Genomic DNA, 16291 nt, shown 5'->3' with positions numbered 1-16291 from the left:
TCATGATAACAATTACTCACTATTGAATCATAAGAATCTTATCTCCATCTTTTTTAACCAGACCCATCTAAACAAGATGAAAACTGTTCAGTGGGGACTCTTTCTTCCCCCAACACTATTAAACTCAACTCCCTCTTAAAACCTTGTAAGCCAGCCACTTCATGCCTTTATCATCCCCTCACTTTAGGTAGCCAATGTCTAAGTTGCCCGTCCTTATCTACCCTGTGTACAGAGGGGATAGCATTGATACTTGATGTGAAGACTCCTTCCCTCTCTGTTGGTATTTAGAGTTACTACCTCCATGAGTATAGGTCAAGTTCATCAAATTGTAGCAACTTACCCTTGTTTCCTTCATCAAAAATTGTTTTGTTCTTTTTTTATTTATCTTCCTCTAGTTGAGTTCTGATTATCAAGCCATCAAGGTTAGATGAAATGGGTACTATCTGCAAGTTTGGGTGTTCTTCTGTTACTTTCATATTTTCTTCTTAGAATTTTACAATTTCAATGTTTACATTTAGGTTATTGGTGCATTTTGTTTTAATTTCCATGTGTGCTATGAGAAAGGGATAAAACTTCATTATTTTGCATATGTATATCCAGTTGTAACAGCAGCATCTATTTTGTTGTTGTTGTGAAGTGCCATTGAGTCGATTCTGACCCATAGCGACCCTGTATAGGGTTTCCGAGGAGCAGCTGGTGAGCTTGAACCAATGACCTTGCAGTTAAAATGACTTTACAGTCTGATGCATTAGTCCACAGCACCACACCAGGACTCTTGTCATCCTTGTCAAAAAGTGGGGGGTCATCTTAGCACTCCCAGTTGTGTTTCATTGAACTAGATATTGTATTTCATTGACCTAGATCTCTTTCATTCTGTCAGTAAGACATCGCCAGCATTACTCTACTGCTGTAGAAACATTTGAAATCATCAAGTGTGAGTTTTCCAACTTTATTAGTCTTTTTCAAGATTATTTTAATAATTCTGAATCTTTTGCATTTCCATATGAATTTTAGGACCAACTTGACCAAACCCAAACCAAACAGACAGAAACAAAATAGCAGTTAGGTTTTTGATAGAGGTTGTGTTGAATTTGTAGATAAATGGGGGAGGTATGATAATCTTAAAAATATTATCTTAAATATTAAAAAGAAATGTTTATGAACATATGTCTCTTTGAATTAGGTCTTTTTGTCTCTCTCTCTTAACTATGTATTTTAGTGCAAACATGGGTACCTAACATCCATAAAACAACATCTGAACTGTGGTTTCATAAGGTTATAACAGGGTTTAGAAACCCTAATTGGAAAATGGGACATAACAAATGCAACAGCTTCCTGATGCAACACGTGTATCTCATATCTCTTGTACACAAACCAGTGTAGTTGCCAGGCATATAATTGTATAGTACGCATATAACCTACAATACATATGTCATGGTAGTCATAATAAACATTTCTATTACTGGCTTTTTAAAGTGTTGAAAAGTAAAGATGTCACATTGAGGAATAAGGTGTGCCTGACCCAAGCTGTGGTATTTTCAATAACCTCATATGCATGCAAAAGCTGGACAGTGAATAAGGAAGACCATAGAAGAATTGATGCTTTTGAGTTATGATGTTGGAGAAAAATATTGAAAGTGCCTTGGGCTGCTCATAGAACCAATAGATAGCTGTTGGAAGAGGTGCAGTCAGAGTACTCCTTGGAGGCCAGGATGGCCAAACTTCATCTCTCATACTATGGACATATTGTCAGGAGAGACCAGTCGCTGGAGAAGGATATCATGTTTGGTAAGGTGGAGGGTCAGAGAAAAAGAGGAAGACCCGCAATGAAATGTATTGGCCAAGTGGCAGCATCCATGGACTCAAGCAGGCCAACAATAGTGAGGTTGGCCCAGGATTGACAGTGTTTTGCTCTGCTGTGCATAAAGTCGCTATGAGTTGGCATCGACTCAATGGCACCTAACAACAACAGCAACACTACTGGTTTACATATGTATCATACTATAGTTTTTGTCTAAAAACTTTACTGTTTAAAAGTATATGCTTCAACTCATAGGCAGTAGTATCCATCTTGTATATCGCACATCTCTTGACTGATGTAGAATTACCTCTCTGTTTAATATTCTTTTGAAAAGATTATCATGACTCTTACAGGTGGTAAAGCAGTACTAGTGATAGCGGCAGCAAGAGGCACAAACTATGGATCTCTAAGTGAAACAAAATGTTACTAAGCAACAAAAAGATGGAAAATTTGGTCAATGTTATTTATTATGATGTAGGCATTTTCACTCCACAATCACAATCCTCAAGAGCAAAGAAAAACTTCTCCAAGCTATTAAAGGATCAGCTCCAAGACTAATGAAAATGCAAGAGGAACTTGTTCAAACTTACCATTTGCTCCTCGGGAACCCTATACAGGGTTTCTATGAGTCAGAACTGACTCCACGGTGGTTAGAACCTAACCACCATCACCATGCTTAGAGTGGAGTTCTGGTGTGGTGCTATAAGATAAGCAAGGTCAGTGGTTCAAATCCACCAGCGACTCCTAGGCAACCCTATACAGGGTCGCTATGAGTTGGAACCAACTTGACACTTAGCAATATCATGCCTAGGGTAGAGCCCCTGCCTGAAATAATGGCGGTTAAGTGGAAGAAATGCACCTTTGACCTCTCTGCTGTACTCATCTGGAATTTAACTTGTGTACATTAGATACTAATGCAAACCAGAACTGTAGAATGACAACAAGAATATGATATGTGTAAAAAGCAAAAGACAGGAAAGGGGAAAAAAGACAAAAATAAATGCCAGAAGAGACTGAAACTTGCTCTTGAACATAGATAATCTAAAACAATTGGATGAAATAATGAAGTAAGAAAGCTAAACAGAGTATTTCCGAGGGTAGCTTGAGAAGACAAAGTCAAGTATTATAATGAAATTTGCAGAGACCTGGAGTCTGAAAACTAACTGGCAACAACACACTCAGCATTTTTCAATCCGAAAGAACTGAAGGAAAATTCAATCAAGTTGAAATATTGAAAGATTCTATGAGCAAAATATTGAATGATGCAGGCAGCATTAAAAGAAGATGGAAGGAATGCACAGAATCACTCTACCTAAAAGAAGTGGTTGATGTTTAGACATTTCTGGAGGTACCATGAGAACAAGAACTAATAGTGTTGAAGGTAGAGGTCCAAGTATTCTGAAAACATTGGCAAAAAAACCAGGCTCCAGGTACTGACAGAATAAAAAATACAATGTTTCAACAAGTAATGCAGCGTTGGAGGCACTCACTCATCTATGCCAAGAAAATTTGAAGGCAGCTACTTGACTGATTAGAAGAGATTTATATGTGTGCCCATTTCAAATAAGGTGACCCAACAGAATGTGGAAATCATTGAAAAATATTAATGTCACATGCAAGTAGAATTTTGCTGAAGATTATTTAAAAATGTCTGCAACAGTACATTAACAGGGAACTGGCAGAGACTCAAGGAGGATTTAGAAGAGGATATGGAGCTAGAGCAATCACCGCTGACGCCAGATCGATCTTGACTGAAAGTAGAGAATACCAGAAAGATGTTGACTTGTGCTTTATTGACTATGCAAAAACATTTGACTGTGTGGATCATAACAAATTATGGATAACATTGCAGAGAATGGGTATTCCAGAACCTAATTGTACTCATGAGCAACCTGTACATAGACCAATAAGCAGTCATTTGAACAGAACAAGGGGATACGTTGTTGTTGTTGTTGTTATGTGCCGTGGAGTTGGTTCCGACTCATAGAAACCCTGTACAGGGTTTTCGAAGCTGTAAATCTTTACGGGAGCAGAAAGCCTCATCTTTCTCTCGCAGAACAGCTGGTAGTTTCATACTGCTGACCTTAAGGTTCGCAGCCCAATTCATAACCACTATGCTACCAGGAAAGTGGTGTACTAGGGTTGTATCTTTTCAACATGCTTAATCAATCTGTATGCTGAGCAGATAATATGATAAGATGAAAACTATGAAAAAGAACATGGCGTTAAGATTGGAGTAAGAGTCATCAGCAACTTGTGACATCCACATGACACAATCTTTCTTGTTGGAAGAGAAGAGTACTTGAAATACTTACTGATGGAGGCCAAAGACTACAACCTTCAGTATGGATTGCACCTCAATGTAAGCAAAACGAAATCCTCACAACTGGTTCAATAAATAACATCATGATAAATGGAGAAAAGATTTAAGTTATCAAAGACTTCACTTGCTTAGATTTACAATCAACACTCATGAAAGCAGTAATCAAGAAACCAAATGAAAGATTGCGTTAGACAATTCTGCTGCAAAATAACTCTTTAAAGTGACATTTTAAAGTTAAAATGTCACTTTGAGGACTAAGATGGGCCTGACCTAAGCCATGGTATTTTCAACAACTTCATATGCATGGGAAAGTTGGACAATGACTAAGGAACAACTGATGCACTTGAATTATGGTATTGGAGAAGAATATTGAAAGTACCATGGACTGTCAAAAGAACAGACACATATGTCTTGGAAGAAATACTTCCAGAATGCTTTTTAGAATTGAAGATGAGGAGACTCCATGATACCTTGGACATGTTGTCAGATGAGACCAGTCCTTGTATAAGAACATTATGCTTAGTAAAGTGGAGGGTCAGCAAAAAAAGAGAAGGACTGCCAAGGTGATAGAAGGACACAGTGGCAATAATAATGGGCACAAAGTTAACAACAAATGTAATGATGGCACAGGACCAGACAGTGTTTCATTCTGTTGTGCTGAACGAATCGCAGAGTCAGAACGGGCTAAACAGTACCTAACAACAATAATGACACAGGATTAGGTGGCAGATGAGAAATATGATGGTTTGCATGCACAGGAATACTATAGTGTTATAGTGAAGCTGAGGAGTCCTGGTGTGGCACTGTTGGATAAGTTAGTAATTCAAACCCACCAGCCACTCCTTGGAAACCCTCCACAGGGTCACTATGAGTTGGAACCGACTTGATAAAACTTAACAACAACATAGTGTAGCTAGAGTTCTGGTGAGGTGCTATAGGATAGGCACTGGACTGTCAATCTCAAGGTCAGTGATTCAAACCTACCAGCTGCTTGCTCCTCAGAAACCCCATACAACTTGATGACACTTTACGACATAATGGAGCTGGATGAGAAGAAGCACTTCTCCTACTTGGTCAATCCTGCCTAAGGTAGAGCTACTTTTATGCTAAGCCTGAGTAGGTTTCTGGAAGGAAGAAGCAGATGGTGGCTCAAGAGTGACAGGTACTCACTGTTCTTTTTGTGATTTCATCTTTTTTTGTTTTTTTTAAAATAAATGTTTCTTCTATTGCTGTATGCTCTTAGGAGCACTTTGGAGCACTTTTAACCAGACCCCACATTTGGGTATATTTTAATCTGTAGAGCAAATCTCTTGCTGTATATCATTCATAGTGGTTCTGTTTCCCTGCTCAAATCCTAACTGCTATAATGAAAGTAGAGCCTCATTTCCAAAATGTCAATATCCCTGAAAGTATGTGTATTTATGTGGTTGTTTGTTACTATTGAGTTCATTTTAACTTATGATGACTTTACTATTCAGAGTAGATCTACACCATAGGGTCTTCAAGATTGTGACCTGTGTTCTGAGGTACTAATGGATGGGTTCAAACTGCCAGTTAGTTGTTGAGCTCTTACCATATGTGCCATCCAGGGACTCCTTTGTATTGATAACAACTTTTAGTTATAATGTAGAAAACTCTACATGCATTCCACTTTAGAAAATACAACGACAACAATAATCATCTCCTTATCTCCAGTACTCTAAATTTCCTTTCGCATTTTATCATCCCAAAGCCTAGTTTATCCCCAAATTGTCTACCCTCACAGACAGACCAGGCCTGAAATTTCCTCTTCTCCTTGTTTGCATCTTGACTTTTCTCTCCAGGGATCAACTTACATTGCAATAGGACATAATTTGTAGCAAGAGCTTCATCAGTCATCAAACAAAAACACACGTGTGAATTGTGTGGTTAATCTGTAGAATTAGTTGCTCAACCTCTTTTTAGCCTATCCCAGGAACTTAGATATACTGCATGATTTCAAATCAGAAAGGTGTGCATCAGGAGTGTATCCTTTCACTATACTTACTCAATCTGTATGCTGAGCAAATAGTACAAGAAACTAGAACAAGATTCATTAACAACCTTTGATACATAGATGATACAACCTTGCCTGCTGAAAGTGAAGAGGACTTAAATCAGTACTGATGAAGATAAAAAACAAAACAAAACAAAACTATAATATTGACCAACATAAAGAAAAGAAACATCCTCACAATTGGACCAATATAAAACATCAGGATAAACAAAGAAAAGATTGAAATTGTCAAGAATTTCATTTTACTTGGATCCACGATTAATGCCCAAGAAAACAGCACTCACAAAATCAAATGGGAAGCTACACTGGGAAAATCTGATGCAAAAGTTCTCCTTAAATTATTGAAAAACAAAGATGTCACTTTATGGAACAAGGTTTGACTGACGCAAGTCATAGTCTTTAAGATGACATCATAGGCACACAAAAGCTTGAAAAAGAGTAAGGAAGACCAGAAAAGACTTGATGCATGTGCATTATATTGTTGACAAAGAATATTAAATATATCACAGGCTGTCAGAAGAACAAACAAATTTCTTTCCAAAAGGCTGTTGGAAGAAAAATAGTCAGAGTGCTCTTTAGAAGTGAGAGACTTCATCACTTCTACTTTGGACGTGCTATCAGGAGGGACCAGTCCCTGGAGAAGAACATGCTTGGTAAAATAGAGGGCCAGCAAAAAGGGGGATATCCTCAACAAGATAAAATGGATTGACACAGTGGCTGTAAGAATTGTGATGATGCAGGGCTGGACAGTGTTTTGTTGTGTTTCATATAATTGGAATTAGTTGGAACTCATTTCCATGAAATCTAATAATAAAAACAGAGCAGCACAAGGAGATGCAACCCAAGTTTTTCGAAATGCTTGGGGCAAATGCTACTGAGATAGTCTACATCATTATGGCCATAAATGTGTTGTATACTAGTCATCTCTCCTCCTCAGCTTCTTGTTACAACTGAACTACATTTCTTACCTTTATATCTACTTTTATTTCATCCATTGGGTTATTTCCTCAGCTCTTAATAATGCTTAAGCTTTCCTTATTGCAAAAGAAGCATTTCTCCTTTCTGCTACTATCTGAAGCCATCATCTACTCCCTCCCACTCTTTACACCACACTTTTTTTTTTTTTTTTTTTAAGATTTTTATTGTGGTTTTTTTTTTTTTTTTTTTAAGATTTTTATTGTGGATTGAGTGAAAGTTTGCAGGGCAGATCATCAGTTTTATATTACAATGATTACAATCCCTTCCATGTACCATCAGTTAACAGTATTTCTCTCTATTCACTTTAGCGCTTTTTTAAAAAAACAACAACACTCAGGCATATGTAATAATTTACACAACCAAAGGGCACATTATGCAAGTCTGCCTCCTGGCCGCCAGCTCTCAGTCCCTCTCTTTCCATGAATCTAGAGTCCTTAGCTGCTCTCCTCATCTCTGCCTCCATCTCTGGTGTTGGGGCTTCTCTGGATAAGTTCCCGCATTCTGCTTGTGCTTTTCTCCCTTGATGGTCCTAGGGTCCTCTGTTTCTGGACTGTAAGATTGACTACTCCCCTGTTTTTGTTACAAAAACTTCTACTTTTACAATTGTGACAGTCACAATTAGTCATGATAACAATTACTCACAATTGAATCATAAGAATCTTATCCCTATCTCTTTTAACCAGACCCATCTAAACAAGACAAAAACTATTCAGTGGGGACTCTCTCCCCCCCACACTCTTAACTAAACTCCCTCTTGAAACCTTGTAAGCCAGTCACTTTGTGCCTTTATTGCCCTCTCATTATAGGAGCTCTGGTAGCGTAGTGGTTACAAGCTGGGCTGTGAACCTTAAGATCAGCGGTTTGAAACTACCAGCTGCTCCATGGGAGAAAGATGAGGCTTTCTATTCCTGTAAAGATTTACACCCTCGGAAACCCTGTACAGGGTCGCTATGGGTCGGAACTGACTTGACGGCACTTAACATATATATACAACATTTTAGGTAGCCAGTGTCTAGGTTGCTCATCCCTATCTGCTCTGTGTACAGAGTGGATAGCATTGATACTTGATGTGAAGAGTCCTTCCCTCTCTGTTGGTATTAGAGTTACTACCTCCATGAGTATAGGTTAAGTTTATCAAATTGTAGCAATTTATCAGCATTTCCTTTATCAAAAATTGTTTTGTTCTTTTTTTATTTTTATTTTTTAATCTTCCTCTAGTCAAGTTCTGATTATCAAGCCATTGAGGCTAGGTCAAATGGGTTACACCCCACTTCTTTAATGAGTAATCAATCACCACTTGCTCCCTCACTGCCTACATTCACCTTTCCCCTTAATTCCTTGCACTCTGAAAACTATAGGGATAACAGACAGATAAAACTACTTGCTCAAGTTCCTCTCTGAGAATATCCACATCCAATAGTTTTTCTTGATTTCAATATTTTGACACCCAACCACACTGAATCTTCTACCTTCCCTTTCACCACATGCTGTGTTCTTAGTGGATACCCATTCTTCCTCTGCTTCCATGTTGTAGTTATTATCCAAAGCTCTGTACATATTCTCTTCCTCTCCTTACTCAAATATTTCTCTAAAGATAACATTGTCATACTAAGTTTCATCTAACCACTCTATTTAGAAGATTTAACAAAGTCATAAAATGAATTGAATACTTATGACCTCGAACATATCACACAAATTTAGAGATCATCTCAAGAACAAATTTGATGCATTAGACACTAAGACTGAAGACCAGCATAGTTGTGGGATGACATCAAGAACATCATACAGTAAGAAAGCAAAAGGTCACTAAGAAGACAAAATGTGCAAAGACCTGGAGTTAGAAAGCCAAAAGGGAAGAACACCTCAGCATTCCTCAAAGTGAGGGAACTGAAGAAAAACTGCAATATTGCAGGATTCTTTGGGCAAAATATTTTATAGTGCAGAAAGCATAAAAAGAAGATGGAAAGAATACACAGAATCACTGTACCAGAAAGAGATGGTCGATGTTCAACAATTAAAAGAGGTAGCATATGATCAAGAGCTAAGGATAATAAAGGAAGAAGTCCAAGGTGTATTGAAGGCATTGACAAAGAACAAGCTCTGGGAATTGATGGACTACAAATTGAAATCTTTCAAAAAAAAAAAAACAAAACGGATGCAACACTGGGGGCACTCACTTATCTATACCAAGAATTTGGAAGACAACTACCTGGCCAACTAACTGGAGAAGATCCATATTTGTGTCCATTCCAGAGAGAGGGGACCCAACAGAAAGTGGAAATCATCAGACAATATCATTAATTCCCATGAAAGCCAAATTTTGCTAAAGATAATTAAAAATGACTGCCACCATACATTGGCAGAGAACTTACAGAGATTTTAGCTGGATTCAGAAGAGGACATAGAACGAGGGATATCATTGCTGATGTCAGATGTATCTTGGCTGAACACAGAGAATACCAGAAAGATGCTTACCTGTGCTTTATTGACTATGCAAAGGTTTTGATTGTATAGATCATGACAAGCTATAGATGGACAGCATTGTGGGAAATGAGTATTGCAGAACACTTAATTGTGCTTATGTGGAACCTGTATATAGACCAAAAGACAGCTGTTCAAACAGAACAAGGGAACACTTAAAATTAATAAAGGCATGCACTATTGTTGTATTCTCTCACCATACTTACTCTGTCTGTATGCTGAGTAAAAAATTTGAGAAGCTGGACTATATGAAGGAAAACTTGGCATCAGGATTGGAAGAAGACTCATTAACAGCCTGAAATATGCAGATGATACAACCTTGCTTGCTGAAAGCCAAGAGGACTTAAACTACTTATTGATAAAGATCAAAGACCACAGCCTTCAGTATGTGTTGTGCCTCAAAAATCCTTACCACTGGACCAATAAATAGCTTCCATATAAATGGAATAAAGCTTGAAATCATCAAAGACTTAACTTTTGCTCAGATCAACTATCAACACTCATTGATCCAGCATTCAAGAAATCAAAAGACATACTGCATTAGGAAAATCTGCTGCACATGACCACTTTAAAGTGTTAAAGAGCAAAGGTGTCAATTTGAGGACTAAGCTGTGTCTGACCCAAGCCATGGTATGTTCAACAATCTCATATACATATGAAATTTGGAAGTGAATAAGGAAGAATATAGAAGAATTGATGCATTTGAGCTATGGTTTTGGAGGAGAATATTAAAAGTACCATGGACTGCCAAAAGAACAAACCAATTTGTGTTGGAAGAAGTATAGTCAGAATGCTTCTTCAAAGCCAGGGTGGCCAGATTTAGTCTGTCATACTTCAGGCATATTGTAAGGAGGAAGCAATCCCTGGAGAAGGATATTGTATTTGGTAAAATGGGGGGTCGGAGAAAAAGAGGAAGGACCCCAACTAGATGAATTGGCACAGTGGCAGCAGCGGTGGGCTCAAATGTAGCAACAATTGTGAGGTTGGTGCAGGGCCAAGAAGTATTTTATTCTGCTGTGCATAGGGTCGCTATGAGCTGGTACTGACTTTATGGCACCTAACAACAAAAACAACTTCCTTTGTGCCAGCTACTTTGTTTACAGTGTCTCCTATAATATCCAAAACAACCTTAAGAGGTAAATGTTGTTATTAGCTTTATTTTAAACTTAAAGTATCTGAGACCCAGAGAAGTTAAGTAGATTTCTCAAGGTCACATAATCAGCAAATGAAAGTTCTACAATGAGAACACTTGACTTCTATGCAATCCTTCCACCATGACTGGGCTCAAATGGCACTTACTTCAGGAAGCCACTCCTAATTATCTCATGTTAATTTAGAGGGGCTTATAAAATCATTGGAACAGTGTCTTCCTCTCAGAATCAATTGTATAATGATGTTAATATGTGTGTGTACAAGGACAACATAAACTTAGGGGTCCTGGGATGGTGTTGTGAGTTAATGTGCTGGACTGCAAGATCAGTTTGACCTGGAAGGAAACCCTATAGAAGATCATTATGAGTTGGAACCAACTCAATGGCACTTAATAACAATAATAAATAAAATGTTAACCTAAGACAGTTCAAATTAGGCAGACAAGAAACAATGAAACAATCTGTTGAAATGAATGGGAGGGATATTATTGGTAAACATGGACCTAGTTAGCATTACCCAATATCCTGTTTATTTTCAAATGTAACAGGAATGCACGAAATAACCAAAGCCCCGGTGTCACGATGCCCCCAAATGACTAGGCATTCTGAGGTGGCTTCTTGTTGCTTTCAAGTAGTGCTGAGTCAGTTTTGACTCACAGTGACCATGTATAGGGTTTCCAAAGAGTGGTTAGTGTGTTTGAACTGCTAACCTTTAGGATATGTTCATTTTCAAGGATTGGAAAGAAAAGTTTGTTGTTACTAGGTGTTGTCTACTAGGTTCCAGCTCATAGTGACCCTGTGCACAACAGAACACAATATTCTTATTGTTTCACTTTGAATGATCACAACAAATTTCTTGTTTTGGGTTACTCTCTGCATGCAAGTGCCTTGGTTCATATACCCAGCACAAATATCCTGCTTTCTACTTTACATCAGCCTGCTGGACAGTTAAGTTTCCCTGACCTTTAAACTTAACATATTTAGAACTACATACATTATCTCTCCCACAAACATACTTTCTAATACAAAGCTATATTCCCTTCACAGTACCTCCCCCTACATCATTTCAGTGAATGACGTCTCCTTTTCCCGCTTGTGCTAAGAAGATTACTAAATAGCTTTGCCTTCTCACTCTCTCCTACTTCCAATTATCCACTAAACACTGTCTAATCTGCATCCCAATTTCTTGCATCCAATCATGTCTTCTTATTCCTCTGTCATTACTTTTGTTCTAGCTATCATATTCTCTGTTATCACTGTTATTACTATTTTGAATGCTCATGCAAAATACCTGAAAGATTGTATGGTAATTCCTTGATCATATTTTCCTTCCCAGACTCAAAGCACCTGGAGATCTGGGACTGAGTCTGTCTTTTTCATCTCTTAATCCCTAGAGTCTAACACATTGCCTGCTCATGGTGGGCACCTAATAAATGCCTTAAGTTGCCATATGCAAGACAAAATTATAACCTTTCTTCCAAGACCCCATAGTAAGCAATGCTCTCTCACGTCTAATATTTAAAACCACTGGATGATGTCTGGGGAAGACATTAGACTGAAGCTACATCAATCAATATTAGTTTAGGATGTTTATAGAGGTTACCTGGCATAGTGGATAAATAAGGATATAAGGAATTTTTAAAACATTCAATAATAATTCATGGACTTTTGACATAACATTTTAAGTGTTAGATGTCATTATAAATATGTGTTTTTCAAAAAATGCTTTTAAAACTAGTAATGTGGATTTCAGAAATATTCCTCTATCAGATAGGCTTTGATTATAGTTATCATTTGTTTTATAAATACTTTCCTGTGACTGTAGATAAAATTTCCAGTGACTAAATCATGTGGAGATTCCGAAAATGCTTCAGCTTAAACAACAGAGGAAGAAATGAAGACAAAATGCTCTAGGAAACTGTGTTGGTGGAATTAACTGGTAGTTGTAATAATGACAAAGACACTGATGCCACAATTACATGAGAAAAGTTTGGACGCATTAGCTGCATAAACTATAAAAATAGCAGAACAGTATTTCAAATTAACAAAATTTTACATAATACATCATTTTAAATACATATGTGTCAACTAAGTTATGCTAAATATGACCGGATAGGAGCTCTGGTAGCGTAGTGGTTACGAGTTGGGCTGTGAACCGCAAGGTCCACAGTTCGAAACTGCCAACTGTTCCGATGAGGCTTACTGCTCCCGTAAAGATTTACAGCCTCGGAAACCCTGTACAGGGTCGCTATGAGTCGGAACTGACTCCACAGCACATAACAACAACAGTCAACAATTCCGTGCTAATTACTGAAAGTTATATATGCCAAGTGTTTAAAACACTTCTTATGAATTGAATAATAGGAAATGGGGAACCCTAAATTGTGTTATACTAGGGTGCAAGTAGATATTTGTTGAATAATTAGTAGATGAATATATAAATTATTGGTGAAGACAAAGTATTAATTAAATCTTAGCTTTGTTGTTAAGTGCTGTGGAGTCGGTTCCAACCCATAGCAACCCTATATAGGGTTTTGGAGGAGCAGCTGGTGAGCTTGAACTGCCGATCTTGAAGTTCAAATGGCTTTGCAGTCTGGCGCATTAACCCACAGCGCCACACTAGGACTCCAGTGTTAACTTCAGAGACCATTTATTTACTAATCCATTCAGCAAACATTGATTAAGCTACTATATAGAAATCAATTAAATAAGAATCAGGATGTTTTCGTACTAAACAACTACTTTTCATTGGAATATGAAAGTAAAGTCAAATATACATATTTTAACTTCTTTTAAAAAATTTCAAACTCACAAAAGAGGGAAAAATAATATAATGAACACACACACACATATATAAAAAGAGATAAGGGGTTTTAATATGATTTAAAAATACATTATAAATTTTTTTTTAAGTTTTTATTGTGAATTGAGTGATAGTTTACATCGGAGAACTTTGGTTTTACACTTATCATTTCATTTCAACTTCACAGATTTTTGAGACATTCATATATATTCATTAGTTGTTATCATTTCTCCAAATCTACTTCATCTATTTAACTTTTCATGAACTTTGTTTCAAGGAAAATTAGAACTGTCATAACACTTGACCCCTTAATATTTCAGCATGCATTTCCAAAAGCAAAGCCTTTCTCCTCCATAACCAGAATATTATCACTCCCAGCAAAATTAATCAAAATTCCTTAATGAGATATCTAACACAGTTCATATTTGAATTTCCATGATTGTCTCAAGTATGTCTTTCATTATCTGTCTGAAAACAAATGACCGAAAATTACATAATTACATAAACAACAAAGCTAAGATCCAATTAAGGAGTACACACTATATGTGGTTGTTGTGTCTTATAAATTCCCTCCACCCATCCTTGTCTTATGAGGGTTGAATTTTTTAAAAGATGGGGTCAAGTGTGTTATAGAAAATCCCATATTCTGCATTATCTGATTTTTTTTTATGAAGTCATTTAAGGTGTTCTTTTCTCCCAGATAATTTTTTGTATACTGGAAGTTAGACAAATTATTTTTATTAAGTACAGATGAGTTGGTTTTAACTCATAACTATGTTGTATAGGGTTTCTGAGGAGGAGCTTGTAAGTTTAAACTGCAGATATTGTGGTTAGCAGTACATTGCTTATCCCACACAGTATAGTTCTCTCACAGAACTTTAAAATATTCAAGTGAAATATTTTGGGCAGAAAAGGTTCTACAACGAGATTGTGTACTGAATATTACATCATGATAGAAGCACAGAGGGGATGGTTCTTACCAGTATTTGTAATATGATTTTATCAGTTGGTTAAGATAGAGAAGCCAGACTTGTGATTAGGGGACCTGATACTATTCCTTATTCATTTTTCATTTAATGGTTTTAGCATCTGTTGAAAATTTCTACCTGAAATAATTATTTAATTGTTGTTAAGTGCTGTCATGTTGGTATCAACTCATAGCAACCCTGTATAGGGTTCTCAAAAGATCGTCTGGTGGGTTTGAACTGCCAACTTTGTGGTTAGCAGTCTAGTGCTTATCCTGTAGTGCCACACCAGAGGTTGTAAAGTAGAATTCACATTTCTGAATACCATCTTCAACAATCAATCCTAAATGTTTTATTGAAAAAAAAAATGTTGAAAGTCCAAATTATTCGGTATTATATTACATGTGTAATGGGAGAGTGCTAACATTTCATTTCTTTTTTTGTATTTTCAGCAAAATGGAAAGCCACATTGTTATAAGCAAATTGTTGAATCCTTTGAGGAACCACCTCTTCATGTTATGGTTTTCACGTACTTGGGATATGGAATTGGAACCCTGTTTGGCCATTTCAGAGACTTTTTGAGAAAATGTGGGATAGAAAAATGCAACACAGCTATAGAGCGTGAAAAACAAAGAGTAAGTATTTGTAGCTTCCCGAATAAGTCAATGTTTATTCTTCTATAAAGTTTTCTCAGAAGTGGAGCTATATGGATAGAACTAATAAGAGTTAGATGCTAAGGAACTTTACAGGGTGCAACTCTTCTATCTTCTCTCACTAATTTCAGTCCCCTCTACATTCATGGACTTAGGTTGTACAAAAGGGTGGTGGAAGAATGTATTTATAAATACCAGCTATGGCCAAGTGACCAATTGCAGAATGGGGAATGTAATTGTTACGAGTATTTTTTCCTTGCATGTGTACATCAGAGATTTTTGTTTTGCTCACTCATAAAATATAAGATGCAAATGAGGAGTCCTGATATACCACTATAGGATAGGCACTAGACCACCAAGTCAGTTTGATTTGAAAGGATGGCACTTCAAACTCACAGACACTTTTCAGAAATTCTATACAAAGTCAGAATTGACTCTGAGCCATTTTCCTCTCTTTCTCAACCAATATATAAGCAACCATGTATATGGTATCCGAGGCACAGTTGGTGGGTTTGATCTGCCAGTCTTGCAGTTAGCAGTCCAGTACTTATCCTATAGTGTCACATCAGTGCTTATCCTTTATATATATTGTTGTTAAGTGCCATAGAGTTGATTCTGACTCATAACAGCCTTGTACAGCGTTACCAAGGAGCAGCTGGTGAATTTGAACCACTGACCTTGTGGTTCAAACCATCCTTGTAGTCCTACACTTATCTTACAGTGCCACACCAGGACTACAACCCTATATAGGGTCACTACGAGTCATAAACGACTCGTCGACACTTAACAACAACAATAAATATATAGGGAGAGACTGGGAGAGAGGCAATGTTGGATAAGCACTCAACCATAAGGCTGGTTTGAACTGCAAGGCTGTCGATTCAAATTCACCAGCCACTCTTTGGAAACCCTACACAGGGTGATTATGAATCAGAACAGACTTGACAGCATTTAATAACAACAACAATAGATGATGTACATACATATATACACACACACATATATAAGGAGCTCTGGTAGCGTAGTGGTTATGAATTGGGCTGCGAACCTTAAGGTCAGGAGTTCGAAACTACCAGCCACTCCACGGGAGAAAGATGAGGC

At 37.3% G+C, this 16291-nt stretch overlaps 1 protein-coding gene across 1 annotated transcript in view; it reads left to right on the top strand.

The window, feature by feature from the left end:
- The window catches only part of SPTLC3 (serine palmitoyltransferase, long chain base subunit 3), a 235475-nt gene that overhangs the window by 33501 nt on the left and 185683 nt on the right, over positions 1 to 16291 (top strand). Inside the window, exon 2 of the mRNA XM_006865623.1 lies at positions 14990 to 15172. Within this exon, the coding sequence (XP_006865685.1) occupies positions 14990 to 15172 (183 nt within the window). The remainder of the gene's footprint in view (positions 1 to 14989; positions 15173 to 16291) is intronic.

Source organism: Chrysochloris asiatica, unplaced genomic scaffold, assembly GCF_000296735.1.
Source record: "Chrysochloris asiatica unplaced genomic scaffold, ChrAsi1.0 scaffold00080, whole genome shotgun sequence".
NCBI classification, from domain to species: Eukaryota; Metazoa; Chordata; class Mammalia; order Afrosoricida; family Chrysochloridae; genus Chrysochloris; species Chrysochloris asiatica.
The sequence above is the reverse complement of the archived record's forward strand: the minus strand, read 5'-3'. Positions and strand labels throughout refer to the sequence as shown.